The following is a 16,886-nucleotide window of genomic DNA, read 5'->3' on the forward strand; positions in this document are numbered from 1 at the left end:
GCGCGTGTGCGTGTGTGTCCAGGTGTACGCGCACGTCCTTGCGCGTTTATGTGGCTCTGTGTGTGTGTGTGCACACGCGTGTTCGCGTGCACGGCTGTGCGCGTGCCCCGAGCGCCGGTGCATGCAGCAGGCTGTCCCTCCGCCCGGCCACGCGCAAGCAGAGCCAGGAGCAGGAGCTCCGCGGGGCAAGGCGGAGGGGCACGAGGAGCCGGGGATGTGCGAGCCCCGGCGAGAGCAGCCCGGGAGAGGCGTTCGCGGCCTCCCCGCCTGCGCTCAGAGTTTCCAGGGAAAACCCGCCAAGGCCTCGTCCGCTCTGCCGCGGCGGCAGAAGAGCTGGTGGCGAGCTTTCAACTGCGAGCGCCGCGCTGCAGCGCCCGCCAGCTCTGGACGCGCAGACGGAAAAACGGGAGGGGAGGGGGAAAAAAGGGAAAGGAGGAGGAGAAGAGGCCGAGGGCTGCTCCTCGGGAGCGCAGCCGGGGGCTGCACCGCCCGCCGGGGCGCCCCTCGCCGGAGAAAAGGCCTGCTTGAGATGCGCCTGAAGACCCGCAGCTATTTATAGCTTGAGCGACCCTCCTGCCCGGCCCCTCGCTGCCTCTTTTCTCTCTCTTTCCTGCAGGGAGGGCTGGGACCCCGAGGATCCCAAAACGGGGGTGTCCTGGCGGAGACCGGAGCCTGCCTTCGGGGCTGCGCTGGGGCAGGGGCCAGCGGTACGGCCTTGCCCCGTGCGCCGCGTCGGCCTCGCCTGGCCCCGGGTGGCCGCCCGCCGCGGGGCCGGGAGCTGCCGCGAGCCGGAGCCGCGGGACCCGGCACTCGCCGGGGCGCCCTCCAAACCGCCAGCGCCTCCTGTCACGGGGAAGAGGAAACCATTTGCCCGCTGGGGTGGCTGCGGTTTCCGGCGCGACCGCAGCCCCCTGCTCTCGGCGGATGCTGCTCGGACCCGGCGGCTGCTGCCACGCTTCGCTCTGCGCCTCCCGTGCCTCAGTTTCCCCAGGCAGCAGCAAGGGGCAGGGGGGCGACTCGAAGCACAGGGAGCGCCGCCACAGCGAAGCGCCCGTCGCCAAGGGGAGGGTGTCGGGGCGCCGCCGCTGCCCGGCGCTGCTGGCGAGGCCAGGCCACGCGGCGCGAGCCGAGCGAGCCCGGCTCTTGGCAGCGGGGAGGGGGGCGAAGGGAAGGGGGAGGGCGGCGTTTGCAACGCGGCCTCGACGCCGCTGCTCCCCGACAAGGAGCAAAGGTAACCCCGGAGGGTGAGATTTCCAGCGAGGAAATACCATCGCTGGGGAACGCGTGGCCGGGAGGCATGTTCGCGGGAAGAGGTGCATTCCTGGCATGCCGCGGCGAGAGCGCCTGCTCGCTCGCCGCCGGGCCGCTCACGCACGCCGGCCCGCCTGCTCCGCTCGGGCGCAACGCCGCTCGGGGCCGCCGGCCGGGCTGGGCTGGAGGCAGGCAGGGCTGCCGCCTCGGCTCCGCCGAGCCCGGACCGGCCGGCCGTCGGGGCGCCCTGGCGGGGGCTCAGTCCTTCCCGTCGGGCTGCGAACGTGCCGGAAAGGCGCCCCCGGGGCTGAGCGCACCCCTCTGCCCGCGCAGCCTTGCCAAGGCGTCCGGGCTTGCTGCTGGGGACGGGGGCGACGAGGGGCGGCTGCGATGCCGCACCGGCCGGCCGGCCGGCCCCGCACGACGCCCCCCTCGACGCTGCCGGGGCGCCTCGGCGGGAACGCCAGCGCGGCGGCCCTGGGGGTGCCAGAGGGGACCCGGCGTCGCCTGCCCGAGGGAGCCAGGCAGGATTCGGGCCGAATTGCCCTAAACAAGCCAAGGTAAACAAACACACCTAGCGCTATGATGACTTTATCGAGCGTATCGCAGGCCGCGCAAGCTAAGCAACGCCCGTCGCTGGCCGCTGGAGCTCCAGCTGCCCTCCTGCCCTTTACCCGGAGAAAGTCCCAAACGGTTTCTTCCTCCCGACGCTTCCCATCGCCGGCGTTTCCCGGTCTGGTCGCCTCCCCGCCCGGCGCTGCCCGCGGGGGTAACTGCTCCCGAGGCCGCTCCCGCAGGGCGCTCGCTCCTGCCCTTGCTGTTCAGCAGCACGAGGCCACCGAAGGCACGGGGCCGGGAGCCTCGGCGCTCCGCTCCTGCCCGGGACTCGCGGGGCGCAGGCAGAGCACGGCGCGGCTCGGGGCACCCCAGACCGCCAACCGAGAGCCGCCAACCCCGAGCCGCCGTCGCGGGGCGGCAGCGGGCCAGGGCCCTTCCCGGCCGGCGCGTCACCCCCCCCGCGGGACGCCGCGGCGTTTTGGGACGCCGCAGGGCTCCGGCCGCCACCCCCCGCTACCTGCCCGGCGTACGCAAAGCCGTAGCGCTCCCGTTAGGCACACACGCCCCTCGCACGCCCCTCGCACGCCCCCGGCGCGCACCGCCCCTTACCCCGCTCGGTACCTGCCGTGCCCATCGCCCGCCGCCCGCTACAGCCGCGGTACACCTTCTTCACATGCGTTGTGCTTCACACCCCACCCCAACACGCGCTCCCTGTTGTGCGCACACACGTTACACGCACCCTGCCCATTACACACCCATTGCACACACAGCCCCGTTACACACCCGTTACACACCCCTGCCCCTTGCACACGGGTTACGCACACCCTTCCTGTCACATGCCCATGACATGCCTGCTACACACACACACACACACACGCCGCCTGTTAGACCCCCGTCACCTACACCCACACACCTTCCTGGCACGTGCCTGTAACGCGCACGCACTGCTGCCAATTACACGTCGTACACGCGCACGCACTGCCTGTCACACCCCCGTTACACGCCCCGTTGCACACACACTCCTGCCCCTCACACCGGGGTCACCCCCCCGCCTGTTACACACCCCTCGCACACACGCACACCTGTCACGGAGCCGTTACACCCCCGTGGCGCACCCCCCCGGCCTCCACAGCCCCGTGGCGCACACACGCGTGCCCGTGGCGGGCCCGGGGCAGCCCCCGCTGCACCGCCGCTCCCTCCCCCGGCCCGGCCCGGCCCGGCCCCGGCGGCGGCGGGCGCAGCAGCGCCGCCTCCCGCTCCGCGGCGGCGCCGGCAGCCAATGGGCGGGCGGCGGGGGCTGCCGGGACCGGGCTGGGCACCGCGCTATAATGTTACCTACGGCGCGGCCGCCGCCAGAGCGCCGCTCGCCCGCCCGCGCCAGGCCGCGCCGCCCGCCGCCGCCCCGGCCCCGGCCCGCGGGGGCTCCGCGCTAGGGCAGCCGCGCCGGCACCGCCACCGGCACCGGCACCGCCACCGGGACCGGGGCCGGCGGGGAGCCCGAGCGCAACTTTTCCTCCCTGCCGCCCGGCCGGGGCCTTCCCGCATCGCCGCGGCAGGAAAATGAACTACTTGGTGAGCGCGGGCGGCGGGGCGGCGGCGGCGGCGGCGGCGGCGGGGGACAAAGGGGCGGCGGCGGCGGGGAGCGCGGCCGGGCCCGGCGGGGTGACCTTGGCGGCCGCCGCGGCGGGGAGGCCCCGCGCCGCCCTCGGACGTGGCAGGCGGGGGGGGGGTCCGGCCGGTGCCCCCGCGGCGGCGCGTTCCCGCTGCCCCCGGCGCCGCGTGGCGCGGGGCGGCCGCGCAGGGCAGCGGGCGGAGGGGCGCGGGAGCGAGGCCGAGGCGGGCGAGGAGGCAGCGCGGCTGTGCGGCGGCACCAGCGTAACGAGCTCGCGCGTTCTCAGCCCCGCTGCCGCCGGGCTGCGTGCGCGGCCCCGGGCCGGCGGGCAGGGTCCACGGGGGGCGCAAGGCCGCGCCCGTCCCCTTGCTCCCCCCCCCCCCGCCCCGGCTCGCCTCCTCGGGAGCCTTCAGGCCGGACGTCGCTTTGGAGAGTCCCTTTCCCCAGCCGCTGACCTCAGGCCCGCCGGGGCCCTGCCCGGTGCCGCCGGGACCCCGGCAGCGGACTTGACCTTGCGGGCTCGGTCCCCGCGGGACGCGAGCTGCTCGCCGGGGTCGGTGCCGGCCCCCGGGGCTCCCTGCCGCACCGCGCTCCTCCTCCGGGCTCGCGCCAGCTGAGCTGACCCGAGATGCTCCCCGCAAGGCCAGCCCTGCGGTTTCCATCCTGCTCGCCCAGAATCAGGCAGGACCGAGGTCCCCAGCCCTCGTCCCCGGCTGCGGGCCGGCCGCAGGTCCCGGTTTTGTGGTGCAGCGGGGAAGGGCCGTATCAGGGCTGTCGCCTCAGCACTGGGGGTCCCTATGAACCGCCGGGTGTTTTTCGGTAATTGATGGCCCTGCCGGACGGGTGGGGGTGAGGTGGGACCCAGCCGGTGGGACAGCATCCTTGGGGGGGGGGGGTCAGTGGAGGCGGTTGCACCAGCCTGGCTCCCTATCCTGCCTCGGGGCCGCGCCACGCAGCCTGGCCCGCGGCGGACGCTCGGCCCCCCGCACCGGCAGCCCTCGGGAGTTCGGCCGGCCTCCGCAGGAAGCCGCTCGCTGAGGGCCGGGAGAGCAGAGGGAGCTCGGCAAGGCCGGTCTTCCTGTGGGCGTGCGAATGCCCTTCCTGTGCGCGTCAGCCCCGCGGCCCCGCCGCTGTTAATGATTCACCGGGAGCTAATCAGCGCAGCGAGGCCAAGGCTGGGGGACAGGACGGGATGGGACGAGGGGACGTGCCGGCCTTGCAGCACCCTTGCCGTGCTGGGCAGTCCCCGAAGCGCGGCGGCCCTGCGGTCAGGGTACCCGCTGCCTCCCCGGCGGTGCCACCGAGCGCCACCGCTGCCTGGTGCGGGCGGACGGGTGGCACGGGCAGCGTCACCCACGGAGGTGGGCCCGCTCCATAGGAGCGCCGTGGGGGGCTTCGGCAGCCCCGGGGGTCCGTGGCTCAGGATGCGCCCCTCCTGCCTGCTCGGCGGGGGGGAAGGCGCCCGCGCTCCCCTCTCCAGGCAGGAGTTTCCCCTGGCAGCCGGGATGGGCCCAGGCAGGGCACAGTCCGCAGCGGGCGGTTAAGCCAGGCGTCATGCGGGCAGGTTGCAGGCAGGAGGTGGAAGAGCCCGGAGCAGAGTCCTCTTCCCACCCCTTTGCCTTGGCGAGAGAGAAGCGCAGCGCCCAGGACACGCGTCTCTCCTGGAAAGCAGCGCCCAGCGTGCCAAAGGCACCCGCCGTTTTCGTGCCCTACTGGCACGGCTTTTCCCCTCCTCTCTAACGTCGTAGACGTGGGTGCCGGCTGGAGGCTGCCGTCTCCCCGGCTGCTTTCCCGCGTTGTGCCGGCTTAGGGCCCTGGGCTGGGACTTGCGAGCTGCCACCCCCCTCCTCGCGCAAGCTTGGCCCTGTCATTGAGTCTGCCGTGCCCTGGGTTCCCGGTGGCAGCGGAGCGGGGTGGCTCCTGGGGAGCAGCCTGGCTTGCGGCTCGTCGGTCCCAGGGCGCTCGCGCTGACAGCGGTGACGGGCTGGAAAGCGGAGGTGCCTCGGCCGTGCGGTCACCTGGTCTGCTGGGGCCACAGACCTGCCAGTCTGCGGCCAGCGGGTGATGGCAGCGCAGCGTCGGGTGGAGAAGGGGTGCCGGGGGGTCTCGTAGGCCGAAAGCAGCGCTGGGGGCCCTTTTGCTTCTCCGAACAGCTGGCCTTGGACACCTGGGGTGTTTGGGCAGCTGGAACTGGCCCCACGTGGGCAGGCCCCATCAAGACTGTGACTTCTAGCCCTGCCTGTAAGCTGAGCACCCTCTGGGCTGGTCCTGCTGCTCCTTGGGGCTCCCTGCAGGTCCCTTCGGTTGGGGGCCCCCACAGGCGCTGAGCTCTAGGAGGGGAAAGCACCGTGGCAGAGGGAGATGTGCTGGAAGGGTGTCTGCTGTGGGTGCCGCAGGGTGCTGTGCCACGCAGCTGTGGTCTCGGCTGCTGCTAGCCCGCTAGCCAGGCCCCGGCCCAGTGCTGCGCTGTAAACTGTGACCGCACGCCCTGAAAGCCCCTCCGGCCAAGGAGACTGTCTAAGCACTCGCTCCAGCCAGGGACCTGCCTCCGATGGCTCTGTTGGCTCCTGATGGCCATGATCCTGCCCTACGTGTCACAAGCTTGGCGGGCTCAGCCTGCACCTGGCAGGAAGAGCCCTGCGCTGCTGAAAGCTCCCAGCTGGTTGTGCTGGATCTTTCTGGTAGCTGATACCAGTTTTCTACCAACTCTCTGAGCGAAGGGCCAGGAGGCAGAGGGTGAGGTGGACGCACAGCGGGGCTGGAGGGCAGCGCCATGCTCCCTGCTCCGGCAGCTGGTTCAGTGAGCTGGCGCTTTGGTCCTTGTGTCCTGGCAAGGCTGCTCCGTGCTGGCACCCTCTGCCAGGACACAGGGAGGGACAGTTGTCACCAGTTCTGCCCCAGACACAGTCCTCCTGCCTCTCCTGTTGGCATCTCCTACGGCATGACATAGCCAAGTTATTTCCCTGCAAATCCCATCATGTCCCATCGCCCTTGCAGTGCTGAGGACAGGAGCTGGGGCCACCTGCCAGGCTCAGGCCTGGGTCCCCGTCTCTCCTATCCCAGTGTGTGCTGCTGGGGGCCTTTTGGATGGGGTGAACATGGTCATTGGAAAACCCCAACAGCCATCAAGCTAATATGGACAAGGGTCCATGGACCTGTGCTGTTCCCATAGAGATGTGGCTCCTTCACCAGCCCGGCAGGCCACGGTGCTGGGAGTGCGCAGGATGGGTGCACAGGCTTCCTGGGTTGCTTTACTAGCAAGTCACTGGGGCATATATGGGCTGGCGGTGGTGTGGTTAGCAGGGCCAGCCTGGTCGGAGGGCTCGGGTGGCTGGGCCACTGGGGTATCGCATCCCGAGGGCGTCATCCAGGACGGTCCTGGCGCTGTGGGAGCAGAGTCTGGCACAGACGGCCACTGCTCCCTGGGGTAGAGCCTGCCCACGGGGCCGAGCCCGCGGGAACACGTGCCTGCACCGGTCCACGTCTGGGGGAAGCGGGGAGAGCCGGCCCCCCTCCGACACGCAGGGCGCTGCGGCTCCTCTTCTCCCACGCGCTGCGTGAGGCCGTGGCCCCGTCCCGTGGCTTTCCCGCGGCGCGGATTTGAGGCAGCTGGCGTCGGAGCAGTGGCAGAGCTAGTCGCTGGTCCCCAGAGACCCCGGACGGCCGTCCGCAGAGATGGCACGGGGGCACGGCAGTTCTCCCGCTCTTGGAGCGGTTCTGGCAGCTCTCGTGGCCCGAGGCCACTTCTGTCCCTTGTGCACCGGCTCGGGGCTGCCTCCGTGCATGGGAGAGGCAGGTGGTAACGTGCGCGTCCTGGCTCGTGGAGCCGGGCTCCAGCACCTTTGCCCACTGCGTGCCTCAGTTTCCCAGCCAGCCCGTGGGTGCGGTGGGGAGGGGGGGAGTGTGATTGCCGCTGTGTGCTACAGCGGGCAGCAAGAAGGTCCCCGCGGGTGGCGAGGCGCTGCGAGGGCGCCCGCGGCTCTGTCGTGCGGCAGCTGGCTCGGGCGCGGGGAGATGAGGGAGCCCGGCGCGTTTGGCTGTTGGGATGGGGCTCCGCTGGCTGCTCTTTCACGTGGTCTTGCGAGTCCGGGGCAGCTCGTGGCCAGTCCAGCTGGGCCGCTCCGGCACTGGCAAATCTCCGCATGTTTCTGCCTTCCTGTCCCCATGGCTTGGAGGAAACAAGCCGGCGCTGGCTGGGCACGCTCGGGCAGCGGTGGGTGCAAAGAAGCCGTGGTCGTGGGGTGAACGCCGGTGCGGGCAGCGCCCGGGGCAGGCGGGCAGCGGTTGCCCTCTGCGAGCTCTTGCAGGTGCATCCGTGCCACGGCTGGTGCGCGGTCAGGGCTGTAGCATCTCCGCTAGCCCGATGTCTGCCGCGGTGACGGCCGGCGCCACCAGCTCTGTGCTTCTCGGAAAGGGCAGAGCGCCTGCCGCCTTCCCCTGCCCTAAACCCCTGTGCCCGGGGTGCTGCGGTGCTGGCAGGGAGCCGGCCGGGTGTGCTGCAGGCTCCGTGCCCGGCGGAGCGGGATGGGGCCGGCGGGCAGGAAACCGGGTGTGCTCGCGTGCCCTCCGCCTGGCAGCCGGCGGGACGGTGGCCGGCCGGCATGGAGAGTTCTCCGGCTGCGGCTGACTCACCGCCCTGGCACTTCCTGCCTAGCGGGAAGGGGAGGGAAAGGCAGAGAAAGTCCCCAAACTAGGGAGGGACACAGAAGGGTCCAGCATGTCCCCTTCCGAGCACCACCTCCGGGAAGGATGTGATGAACTGGAGCGGGGACGCAAAGTCAACCAGAGCTGTGTTAGGGAGATCTGCCCGGCAGGACCCCACTGCCTCTGCCCTGGGCGCTGGGGAGAGAGGGGGGAGCCCAGGAGTTGGGGAGAGCGTCAGCATTAGTCCCCACGTGCACCCCAGGCAACTGGGCGCTCCTCCACGCTTGTCGCTCCCAGTGCCCTCGCGGCTCGAGGCACCCGAGGGTGGGCAGAAGAGGCAGTGGCAGAGTTGGGAGGACTTTTCCCATGGGCTTTAGCCTGGCTTTGGGGCGCTGCTGAGATCTACTGGGCATGGCCCTTGGCTGATGGGATGATTTTCCCTCCCGGTGCGATCGGGAGAAACCTGGCTGAGAGGACTTTTAAAGGCTGTGAACCTAACAGGAAGGAGATAGGGGCGTTGGGGCCTATACGTCTGCCTACGCCTCTTGGTGAGCCCTGGGGGCTCCTGGCCAGGGCCACCAGGCTTGCGTGGCCTCTGGGACAGCAGCAGGCATCAGCCACCCCTGGGGAGGGCTGAGGAGCAGGGATCCCGTTTACTAGCCCCCTCCTCCCAGTCTGGGACAGGCAGGAGCATCGCCCAACTCCGGTGGTGGGCACTTCGGGCGGGCAGGGCGTCCGCAGCAGGGGCTCGCGGTGGTGCCGGCTCACGTGCCCCCTGTGCGGCTCTCTTGCAGAACGTGCTGGCCAAGGCGCTGTATGACAATGTGGCCGAGTCCCCGGACGAGCTCTCCTTCCGCAAGGGTGACATCATGACGGTGCTGGAACGCAACACGCAGGGGCTGGACGGCTGGTGGCTCTGCTCTCTCCACGGCCGTCAGGGCATCGTGCCTGGCAACCGCCTCAAGATCCTGGTGGGCATGTACGACAAGAAGCAGCAGCAGCAGCAGCAGCAAGCGCCCAGCCCGGGACAGGGGCAGGCGCCACCCCAGCCGCAGCCTCCAGCGCCCCAGACCGCTCTGCCTTATCACCACCAAGGGGGCTACACCCCGCTGTCGCCCGCGTCCCAGTACACCCCCATGCACCCTGCCTACCCACCCCAAGGGGACAATGTCTACCTGATGCCGGTCGCCAGCAAAGGGCAGCAGGGCCACTACTCGGGCTCGGCACCCGCTGGACAATTCCCGCCTGCTCCGGCTAAGCAATCGTCCACCTACCCGAAGCAGACTCCTTCCCACGCCTTCCCCAGCCCCGGCCAGGAGATCTACCAGGTGCCCCCGTCCCTGAGCCAAGTCGCAGACACGTACCCAGTGGGCTCTGCCAGCCCCCCCCAGGATATATACCAAGTTCCTCCCTCAGTTGGTCTGGCTCAAGAGATCTACCAGGTGCCCCCATCATTGGACATGAGGAGCCGGGATGGGCACAAGCCCCAGGGAAAGGTAGGACGGGGGTCCGGGTCCTGCTTTAGGTGGGTCTGAGGGGGTGGCGGGGATGTGGGTGGGGGTTGCTTGGGCTCTGGTTTCTCTGTGGCGCACAGCGCCAAGTGAACGCCAGGGCAGCTGGGCTCCCTTATCAGGCTTACCTCCCTGTTGCTGTCTCTTGGACTGGGTTGGTACCTTATGCCCATCGCTGCGGCTACGTGGTCACTGTTTCCTGGTCCAACGGCAAGGGTAGAGGCAGCAGGAGTCCCTGCTCCAGCTGCGATGCCCTGGTTGGTATGGGCTGTTTGTCTCACGCCTGGCCCAGTGTTTGGCTCTCAGGTCCTCTTGTCTCTCAGTGGTGGCTGTTTGTGCGGGCTCTGCGGGCATCATGTAGGGCACCTCAGCCGTGTGTGGGGCAGACTGGGGGCGCTGGGCGCTCTGCCCGTGCAGCTAAAGAGCTGTTTGGAGATCCCCCTCTGCCCCTTGGTCTGGCTCCACACCCAGGACAGAGAGGTACCTTTGGTACCCAGCAGATGCTGAGATGTTTCTTTGGGCTCCTCGGCTGAGCACCAGTGCCTGTGACCCTAGGGGCTCCCTTCTGGGGGCATAGATGAGGAGCAGGCTGGGCTGGGCAGGGGCCGGTATGCTGTGTCAGCAGGTCAGCCGTGCCAGGGAACGTCTAGAAGTTGCTGTTGGGTTTGCAACCAAGGCCGCTGGGGCGAGCAGCAGGCACAGGTGAGCCACGTGCCAGTCTGTCCCCAGAATATCTCCCTGGCTGCTGGGGCCCTGGCACAGTGCCCTTGAACCCTGCCTTGGCACCGCCTGGCCGGATCCTCCCTTGGGTGGGGTGGGTTGGCTGCAGCGAGGCCATGAGCAACGGAAGGGCCCTGCTGCCACCTCCACCTCGCTCGCGCGCTGCCTGAGCGGCCCATGCCCAGGGAAGAAGATGCATCCTCCTCGTGCGTTGCTGCCTGCCCCTGCCTAGGACGGCTTAGTGGCTGCAGCCTGGACACCTGGTTCCTTCCCGGCTCAGCTTCTGCCCTGGCACACGAGCTTTCTGTTCACCGGGGAAAGGAGTGAGGTGCCTTCACCAGGCGGCATCGTAGCGTGTTTTCCAGGAAGATGGCCCTTCCTCCAGCCCTGACTCATGGCGCTGGGAACCAGCCGGTGAGAGGGGCTGCCAAACCCCGTGACTCACGGCCTGGGCACTCAGCCGGGCAGGCAGCCCCGGCAAGCCCTCGTCTCTCCCCAGCGCGCGCGGGGCAGTGGCTGTAGCCAGCGGTCAGCACGTGAGCAGGACGGCGCTTGGGTGCCGGTTGAGGTTGGGCAGAGCTGGCTGCTCCCAGCCACGCCGTGGCCCAGGGGCCAGGCGGGGGCCGTTTGCCTGCGGCTGCCAGCCGGGAGAACCGTCCCGTTCCCTAGAGCATCCTGGATGTGCCGGGGCTCCTCCGGCTACCCCGCACAAGGAAGGCCTTGCCAGTACCTCTCCCCTTTGCAGGGTTTTCATCCCTTCTTGCCCTATGGTGCCAGCTGGGCAGGATGCCTGAACCCTCCGGATTTGGTTATGCTCCAGCTGCTATTGTGTCCTGCAGCCTGGCAGCTCACCTTGCCCTCGGCCGGCACGGGGCAGGCGTGTTGCGTGCCCTCCCGTGCCCCTCCGGGCTCAGGGCATGCCGTCCCCTGCGCTGCCTGGCACGCCGGGGCTGTCCCTACTGGCGTCACCACCTCTCTGTCCCTGCTCGCAGCCACCCGGTGCTGCCAGCGCCCGGATGCCCAGCTGGCCGTGCCACGCTCCTCCTGGATCGCTGCCAACAGGATGCCGCCACCCGGCGGTGCTGAGCGTCCCCAGCCGAGCCCGCATCCGCTGCTGGCGTGGCGCTGCGGGTGGCGCGATGGAGGTCGGGAGCCCTGCGCTGCTCGCGGCGTGGCGTGGTGCAGCGGGCACCGAGCCGTGGGCAGGGATCTGCCAACGCCCCACGGGCCTTGGCAGATCTCCGGGCCGCGCGTGCCCGCAGGGCCGTTGCCATCTGTGGGGCCCGGCCGTGCCGGCTGGGCTTTGTCTCTCGCCGAGGCCCTGCCGAGGCTCGCTGCTATAAATAACCAGTGATATCATCTCCGTCCCTGGCGTCGGCTGCGAGGAGCGTGGCGACGGCGGCGCGGCACGCGTGGCCGGGCAGCGCCCTCCCGTGGGCATGCACCGCTCGCTGCCGGGCGGGCCGGGCAGCCTTGTCGCGCCCCTCCTCGCCTGGCACGTCTCCGGCACCCGTCCTCTTCTCGAGCCCCCGCCAGGCCTTGGCGTCAGCGTCTGGGGCACGGACCGATCCTCTTTGTCTCGGGGACGCTGAACCCGAGGTGCTGGATCGTTTTGGTGCCCGAGGAAGGGGACAGTCAGGCTGAGGTCTCCGGGACTCTGCCTCATGCCCCTGCCCATTCGGTGGCTACTGTAGAGTGGCAGGAGATGGTCTTGCCCCCTCTCCAGCCTGTCTTTTTGTGTGGTTACAGCCAGATGCCTGCAGGGCTGTGGTGCGCCCTGGCCTTGGCTGTTCTTGCGTAGGTGAATGTCTCCCGTCCTCCCCGGGAGGCTGGGTGGGGAGACCGAGGCATGGAGAGTCTTGCCCAGGGCTGGGGAGGCAACCAAAGGGGATCTGAGCGCTGGGCGCTGGAACAGATGGCTGGGCAGGGGTGTCGCGCTGGCGGGCACCTGAGCTGCGCTGGCTCCATTTAGGTGCCCATTGCCCACCTGGCATTTCCCAGCCACGATGGGCATGGCTGGGCAGGGGGAAGGCAGCCTGGTGGTGACCCAGGGCAACCACTCGAGGTGCCTCTTGGCAGTGCCCACCTCGGCCCCTTCCCTCTTGCCAGGTGCTGGTGCCCACCCGAGTGGGGCAGGTGTACGTCTACGACTCCCCCAAGGGCGAGCAGGATGAATATGACTTTCCTCGCCACCTCCTCTCCTCGGGCTCCCAGGAGATCTACGATGTGCCGCCTGTCCGCGGAGGGCTCCCGAGCCAGTTCAGCCAGGAGGTGAGTCCCTGCAGGGTGGTGGGGCTGGTCAGCTGCCCGTGTCTACCCCCAGAGCGGGAAGAGATGCTCTGGTACAGTATGGGATCCATACCTGGAGGAATTAGGCCTATGGCTGAGCCCGTTAATGAGCCAGAATCCTTGGGGCTGCTTCTGGTTCCTCTGTCCTTCCAAGCAGGTCCCAGCTTCCTTGGGATGAGGTGAGGGCCCATGCTGTTCCTGACTCCCTCTCCTGTCCTCCTCCAGGTGTATGACACTCCCCCCATGGCCGTGAAGGGTCCCAACGGGCAAGACCCAGGGCAAGAGATCTACGACGTGCCCCCCAGTGTGGAGAAGAGTCTGCACCACACTGTAAGTGCTGCTAGCAAACCCCTCTATCCCAGGGCCACCAAAGGGGACATGGCAGAGGCAGAGGCACCACGGCCTCAGCAGTACGGCCATGCCAGCCTGCCTGAGGGAAGGGACACCCATGGGGTGCGTACTCCCTTCCCAGCGCCCCCCGCCTGGTGCGCCGCCCATGCCATCTCGCCTGCTCAGAGCTGGCTGCTGCGTGCACCATGGCACAGCTTAACCCTCAGGCGTGCACACGACTCAGCCTCCCTCCCACGCACGCGGTGCTCCCGCGCGCAGGGCTGCCTCCGACACGCACACGCCTGTGCGCGGCTCTCCCATGCTGGCACATGCCACCACAGGCTGTCTGACGCGCATGCAGGGCTCTCCCACGTGCGTACGTGTGCCTGCAGGGCCGTCTCCCCCCGTGCACGCAGCGCTGTCTTGGCCTCGTACCCCACCCATGTGCAGGGCGCCGTCTGATCCCAAGCGGCGCTGTGGGCAGCCGTGGGGCTGGCGCGGGGAGCCTGGGCGGTGCTGATGGTGCCATTGCAGGTATACGACATCCCGCCTTCAGTGAGCAAGGACGTGCCGGATGGCCCTGTGCGGGAGGAGACCTACGACGTGCCCCCCGCCTTTGCCAAGCAGAAGGCCTTCGACCCCTCCAGACACCCCCTCATCCTCACGCAGCAGGAACCCTACCTGCCAGAGGATGTCTATGATGTGCCGCCGGCAGCTGGGAAAGGTGTGCCCGAGCCATCGCTCTCCCACGAGATCTATGACGTGCCCCCTAGCCTCAAGAAGCTGGGAGGGTCGGCCTTCACCTCCCAGGAGGTGTATGACGTGCCCCGGGACCTGCATGCCCCAGGCAAGGGCTCGGTGGACACCGAGGGTGAGTACATCTATGACGTCCCACCGCAAGTGGACCGTGAGGCCAAGGCCACCGACACCAAGCGTCTCTCGGCCTCCAGCACTGGCAGCACCCGCAGCAACATCTCCACATCCTCGCTGGACATGGTGCCCGTGAAGGAGTCGGCCAAAGGGGCTGGCAAGGAGTTCTCCTTGGACTTGGACGCTGCCATGGAGATGCTGGCCAAACTCCAGCATGGCGTTGGCGGCGCCGTCTCCTACCTCATGTCCTTCATCAACGCCAACTGGCGCAGCCCTGAGCACATGGAGGTGAATGCTGCCAGCATCCATGCGGCGGCTGAGGGCGTCCAGACAGCCCTCCGGGACCTGCTGGAGTTCGCCCGGGGGGCAGTGAGCAACGCTGCCCAGGCCTCAGACCGCTCCCTCTACGCCAAGCTCAGCAAGCAGCTGCAGAAGATGGAGGAGGTGTACCAGGCCCTGGCGCGGCACAGCCAAGCTCTGGACAGCTGCCACTGGGCCCCTAATGCTTTGGTCGGTGGCAAGGCAGGCACAGATGATTTGGAGCTCTTCGTTATGTACTCACGCGGTGTGCCTGATGATACCAAGCAGCTGGCCTCCTTCCTGCACGGCAATGCCTCCCTCCTCTTCAAACGGACAAAGCAGGCATCGGAGGGCAATAGCCATGGGCCTGCTCACCCCTCCGACAAGGCCAGTAGCATCCAGTCGCGGCCCCTGCCCTCCCCGCCCAAGCTGCTGGCGCAGGAGTCGCCCGACGGGCCGTACGAGAACAACGAGAGCGGCTGGATGGAAGATTATGACTACGTCCATCTCCAGGTGGGCACGGGGAGGGGGATGCGATGGCCGAGCACACGCGGTGCGAGGTCAGGCTTGGTCCCCTGCATTGCTGCGTTGTGTCTGCGGCTCCCCACGGTCGCAGGGCAAAGGTCATCAGCAGTTTGCTCCTGGCGAGGAGCCCAGGGGACCCAGGCTGCCCTGCACTGACTGCAGTGGCAATTCTGCCCATGCCCCGCGGGCACATACTGAGGCTGATGTTTCCAGGTCTTGCCTTTACCCTCCTGCTTGAGGGCTGGGGGAAGCAGGGTCATCCCAGTGTTGGAGGGGGCTCGTTCCTGGTGAGGTTTGTGTTGCTTGCCCCACGTCATGCCCTTTCCTTCCCTTCAGGGCAAGGAGGAGTTTGAGAAGACCCAGAAGGAGCTGCTGGAGAAAGGCAACATTATCCGGCAGAGCAAGGACCAGCTGGAGCACCAGCAGGTAACAGAGCTGGGGAAGGCAGGCAGGCATTTCTGCCCTGCATGGCCCTGGGCACAGCTCACTGGGGTCCCGGGCTCAGAGAGCGCAGCGAGCTTCAGCTTCTGCTCTCCCTGCACCCACGCTGTCCAGTCCAGACCATGGCTCCCTCTTCTGTGGCTGTCCACATGGCAGTGTCTGGCATGACTCCAATGGCTGCGCTGTGCTAACGGCGAAGGGCATCAGCACTTTGCTCCCGGCGAGGAGCCCAGGGCAGCCATCATCTGCCTGGGGGTGGCACTCTCCTGTGCCTGCTTCCCCTGGGGCACGGCTGGGCACCTTGGGGCCGCCTGGCCGTGGTGCTTGGTTCTCGTGTTAGCAGCCACAGCGAACCCAGGCCTCCTTCCTCAGGGCTGTGCAGCCCCAGAGGAGACAGTGGTTTGAAGGCCGTCCTGCCATGGCCCTGCGCCCTCATGCCTGTCCCTCCCGCAGCTGAAGCAGTTCGAGCGGCTGGAGCAGGAGGTGACGCGCCCCATCGACAACGACCTGTCCAACTGGAGCCCCCCGCAGCACTACGGCCCGGCGCGGGGCGGCGGGGCCCTGTGTCCCGCTGACCGCCAGCTCCTCCTCTTCTACCTGGAGCAGTGCGAGGCCAACCTCACCACGCTCACCAACGCCGTGGACGCCTTCTTCACTGCTGTCAGCACCAACCAGCCCCCCAAGATCTTCGTAGCCCACAGTAAGTTTGTCATCCTCAGCGCCCACAAGCTTGTCTTCATTGGCGACACGCTGTCCCGCCAGGCCAAGGCCCAGGACGTCCGACACAAGGTCACGCATTACAGCAACCTCCTCTGTGAGATGCTCAAAAAGATCGTGGTGACCACAAAGGCGGCTGCTCTCCACTACCCCTCGCCTGCGGCCTCCAAGGACATGGTGGAGCGCGTCAAGGACCTTGCCAACAGCACGCAGCAATTCAGGATGGTGCTGGGCCAGCTGGCAGCCATGTGATGGCCCCACACTGTTTCCCCCTCCCCATGGCCCTCCTGCTGTCCTCAGACATGTGCCCCCCTCAACGAGAGCCCTCTCTGCCTGGTGTAAACGGACCTGTACATAGATAGAGACTGCCATGTGCACCGGGCACCTGGGGCTCCACTGAAACAGGGGTGATGGGCTGCAGTGATTGTCCCCCTTCCTGTTCTTCCTCTCTCCGGACAGAGGACAAGATTGGTTTTAGAGCTGTGCCCCTGATGAAGCAAAGCTGGGAGATGAATTCATGCCCTGTCCTTCCCCACTGACCCCTCTCCACCCAACACCTGCTCTGCCAGGGCCGGGCTTCCTGGCTGGGAGTGATATGGCTGTGTCCCATGCTGGTCACTTGAATCGAGTTGGGGGCTGCACAGCCCAGCAGTTTGGGGTGATGCTGTGGCTGCTCCTGTCTCCAGGGGGCTCTCGAGTGGTCTCGTTTGGCACATCGGTGGGCAGCTCTTAATGGTGTGGAAGCCACCCTCGCGGCAGACAGAAAACCGTGCTGGGTAACAGCATTAGAGGACCCTGCTGCGCTATGTCCCGCTGTAGGCCAGCACCTGGCAGGGGGTGTCTAAAGGGTCCCAGACTGACAGGGGAAAGGGTGAGGGGTGGGCTAGGGTTGGGGGGGGGGGCGGGTGGGTCTAACCTTTGCATTTTCATGTCTCGGGTTTTGCTACCGTACCAGCTGTAACCGAAACGCAAACTGAAATTGGTGCCTTTTGAACACTGGGGAAGCTTCTGCCGGTTCCTGGAGCTACGGAGTCGCAGCCCGCTGAATCTCAGCCCCGTGTCCCCCAGCAGCATAAAGATTTGCCTAGAATCCCTCCATCTCGTGGGTCTCTCTGTGT

General features: G+C 68.1%; 1 protein-coding gene across 1 annotated transcript; it reads left to right on the forward strand.

The window, feature by feature from the left end:
- Window positions 1-3,246: 3,246 nt before the first annotated feature.
- On the forward strand, window positions 3,247-16,866 carry BCAR1 (BCAR1 scaffold protein, Cas family member). The gene is made up of 7 exons (XM_068955931.1): window positions 3,247-3,381; window positions 8,860-9,561; window positions 12,406-12,567; window positions 12,811-12,915; window positions 13,450-14,598; window positions 14,947-15,036; window positions 15,505-16,866. The coding sequence occupies exons 1-7, from the start codon at window positions 3,370-3,372 to the stop codon at window positions 16,018-16,020; spliced, it is 2,736 nt and encodes a 911-aa protein (XP_068812032.1). The 5' UTR covers window positions 3,247-3,369; the 3' UTR covers window positions 16,021-16,866.
- Window positions 16,867-16,886: the final 20 nt, after the last annotated feature.

This window comes from Struthio camelus, chromosome 10 (genome assembly GCF_040807025.1).
Source record: "Struthio camelus isolate bStrCam1 chromosome 10, bStrCam1.hap1, whole genome shotgun sequence".
Classification (NCBI taxonomy): domain Eukaryota; kingdom Metazoa; phylum Chordata; class Aves; order Struthioniformes; family Struthionidae; genus Struthio; species Struthio camelus.

Coding starts and splice junctions, on each gene's coding strand:
- BCAR1 (XM_068955931.1), top strand. Junction 12,568..12,810: donor CGAGCCAGTTCAGCCAGGAG/GTGAGTCCCTGC, acceptor GTCCTCCTCCAG/GTGTATGACACTCCCCCCAT. Junction 14,599..14,946: donor ATGACTACGTCCATCTCCAG/GTGGGCACGGGG, acceptor CCTTCCCTTCAG/GGCAAGGAGGAGTTTGAGAA.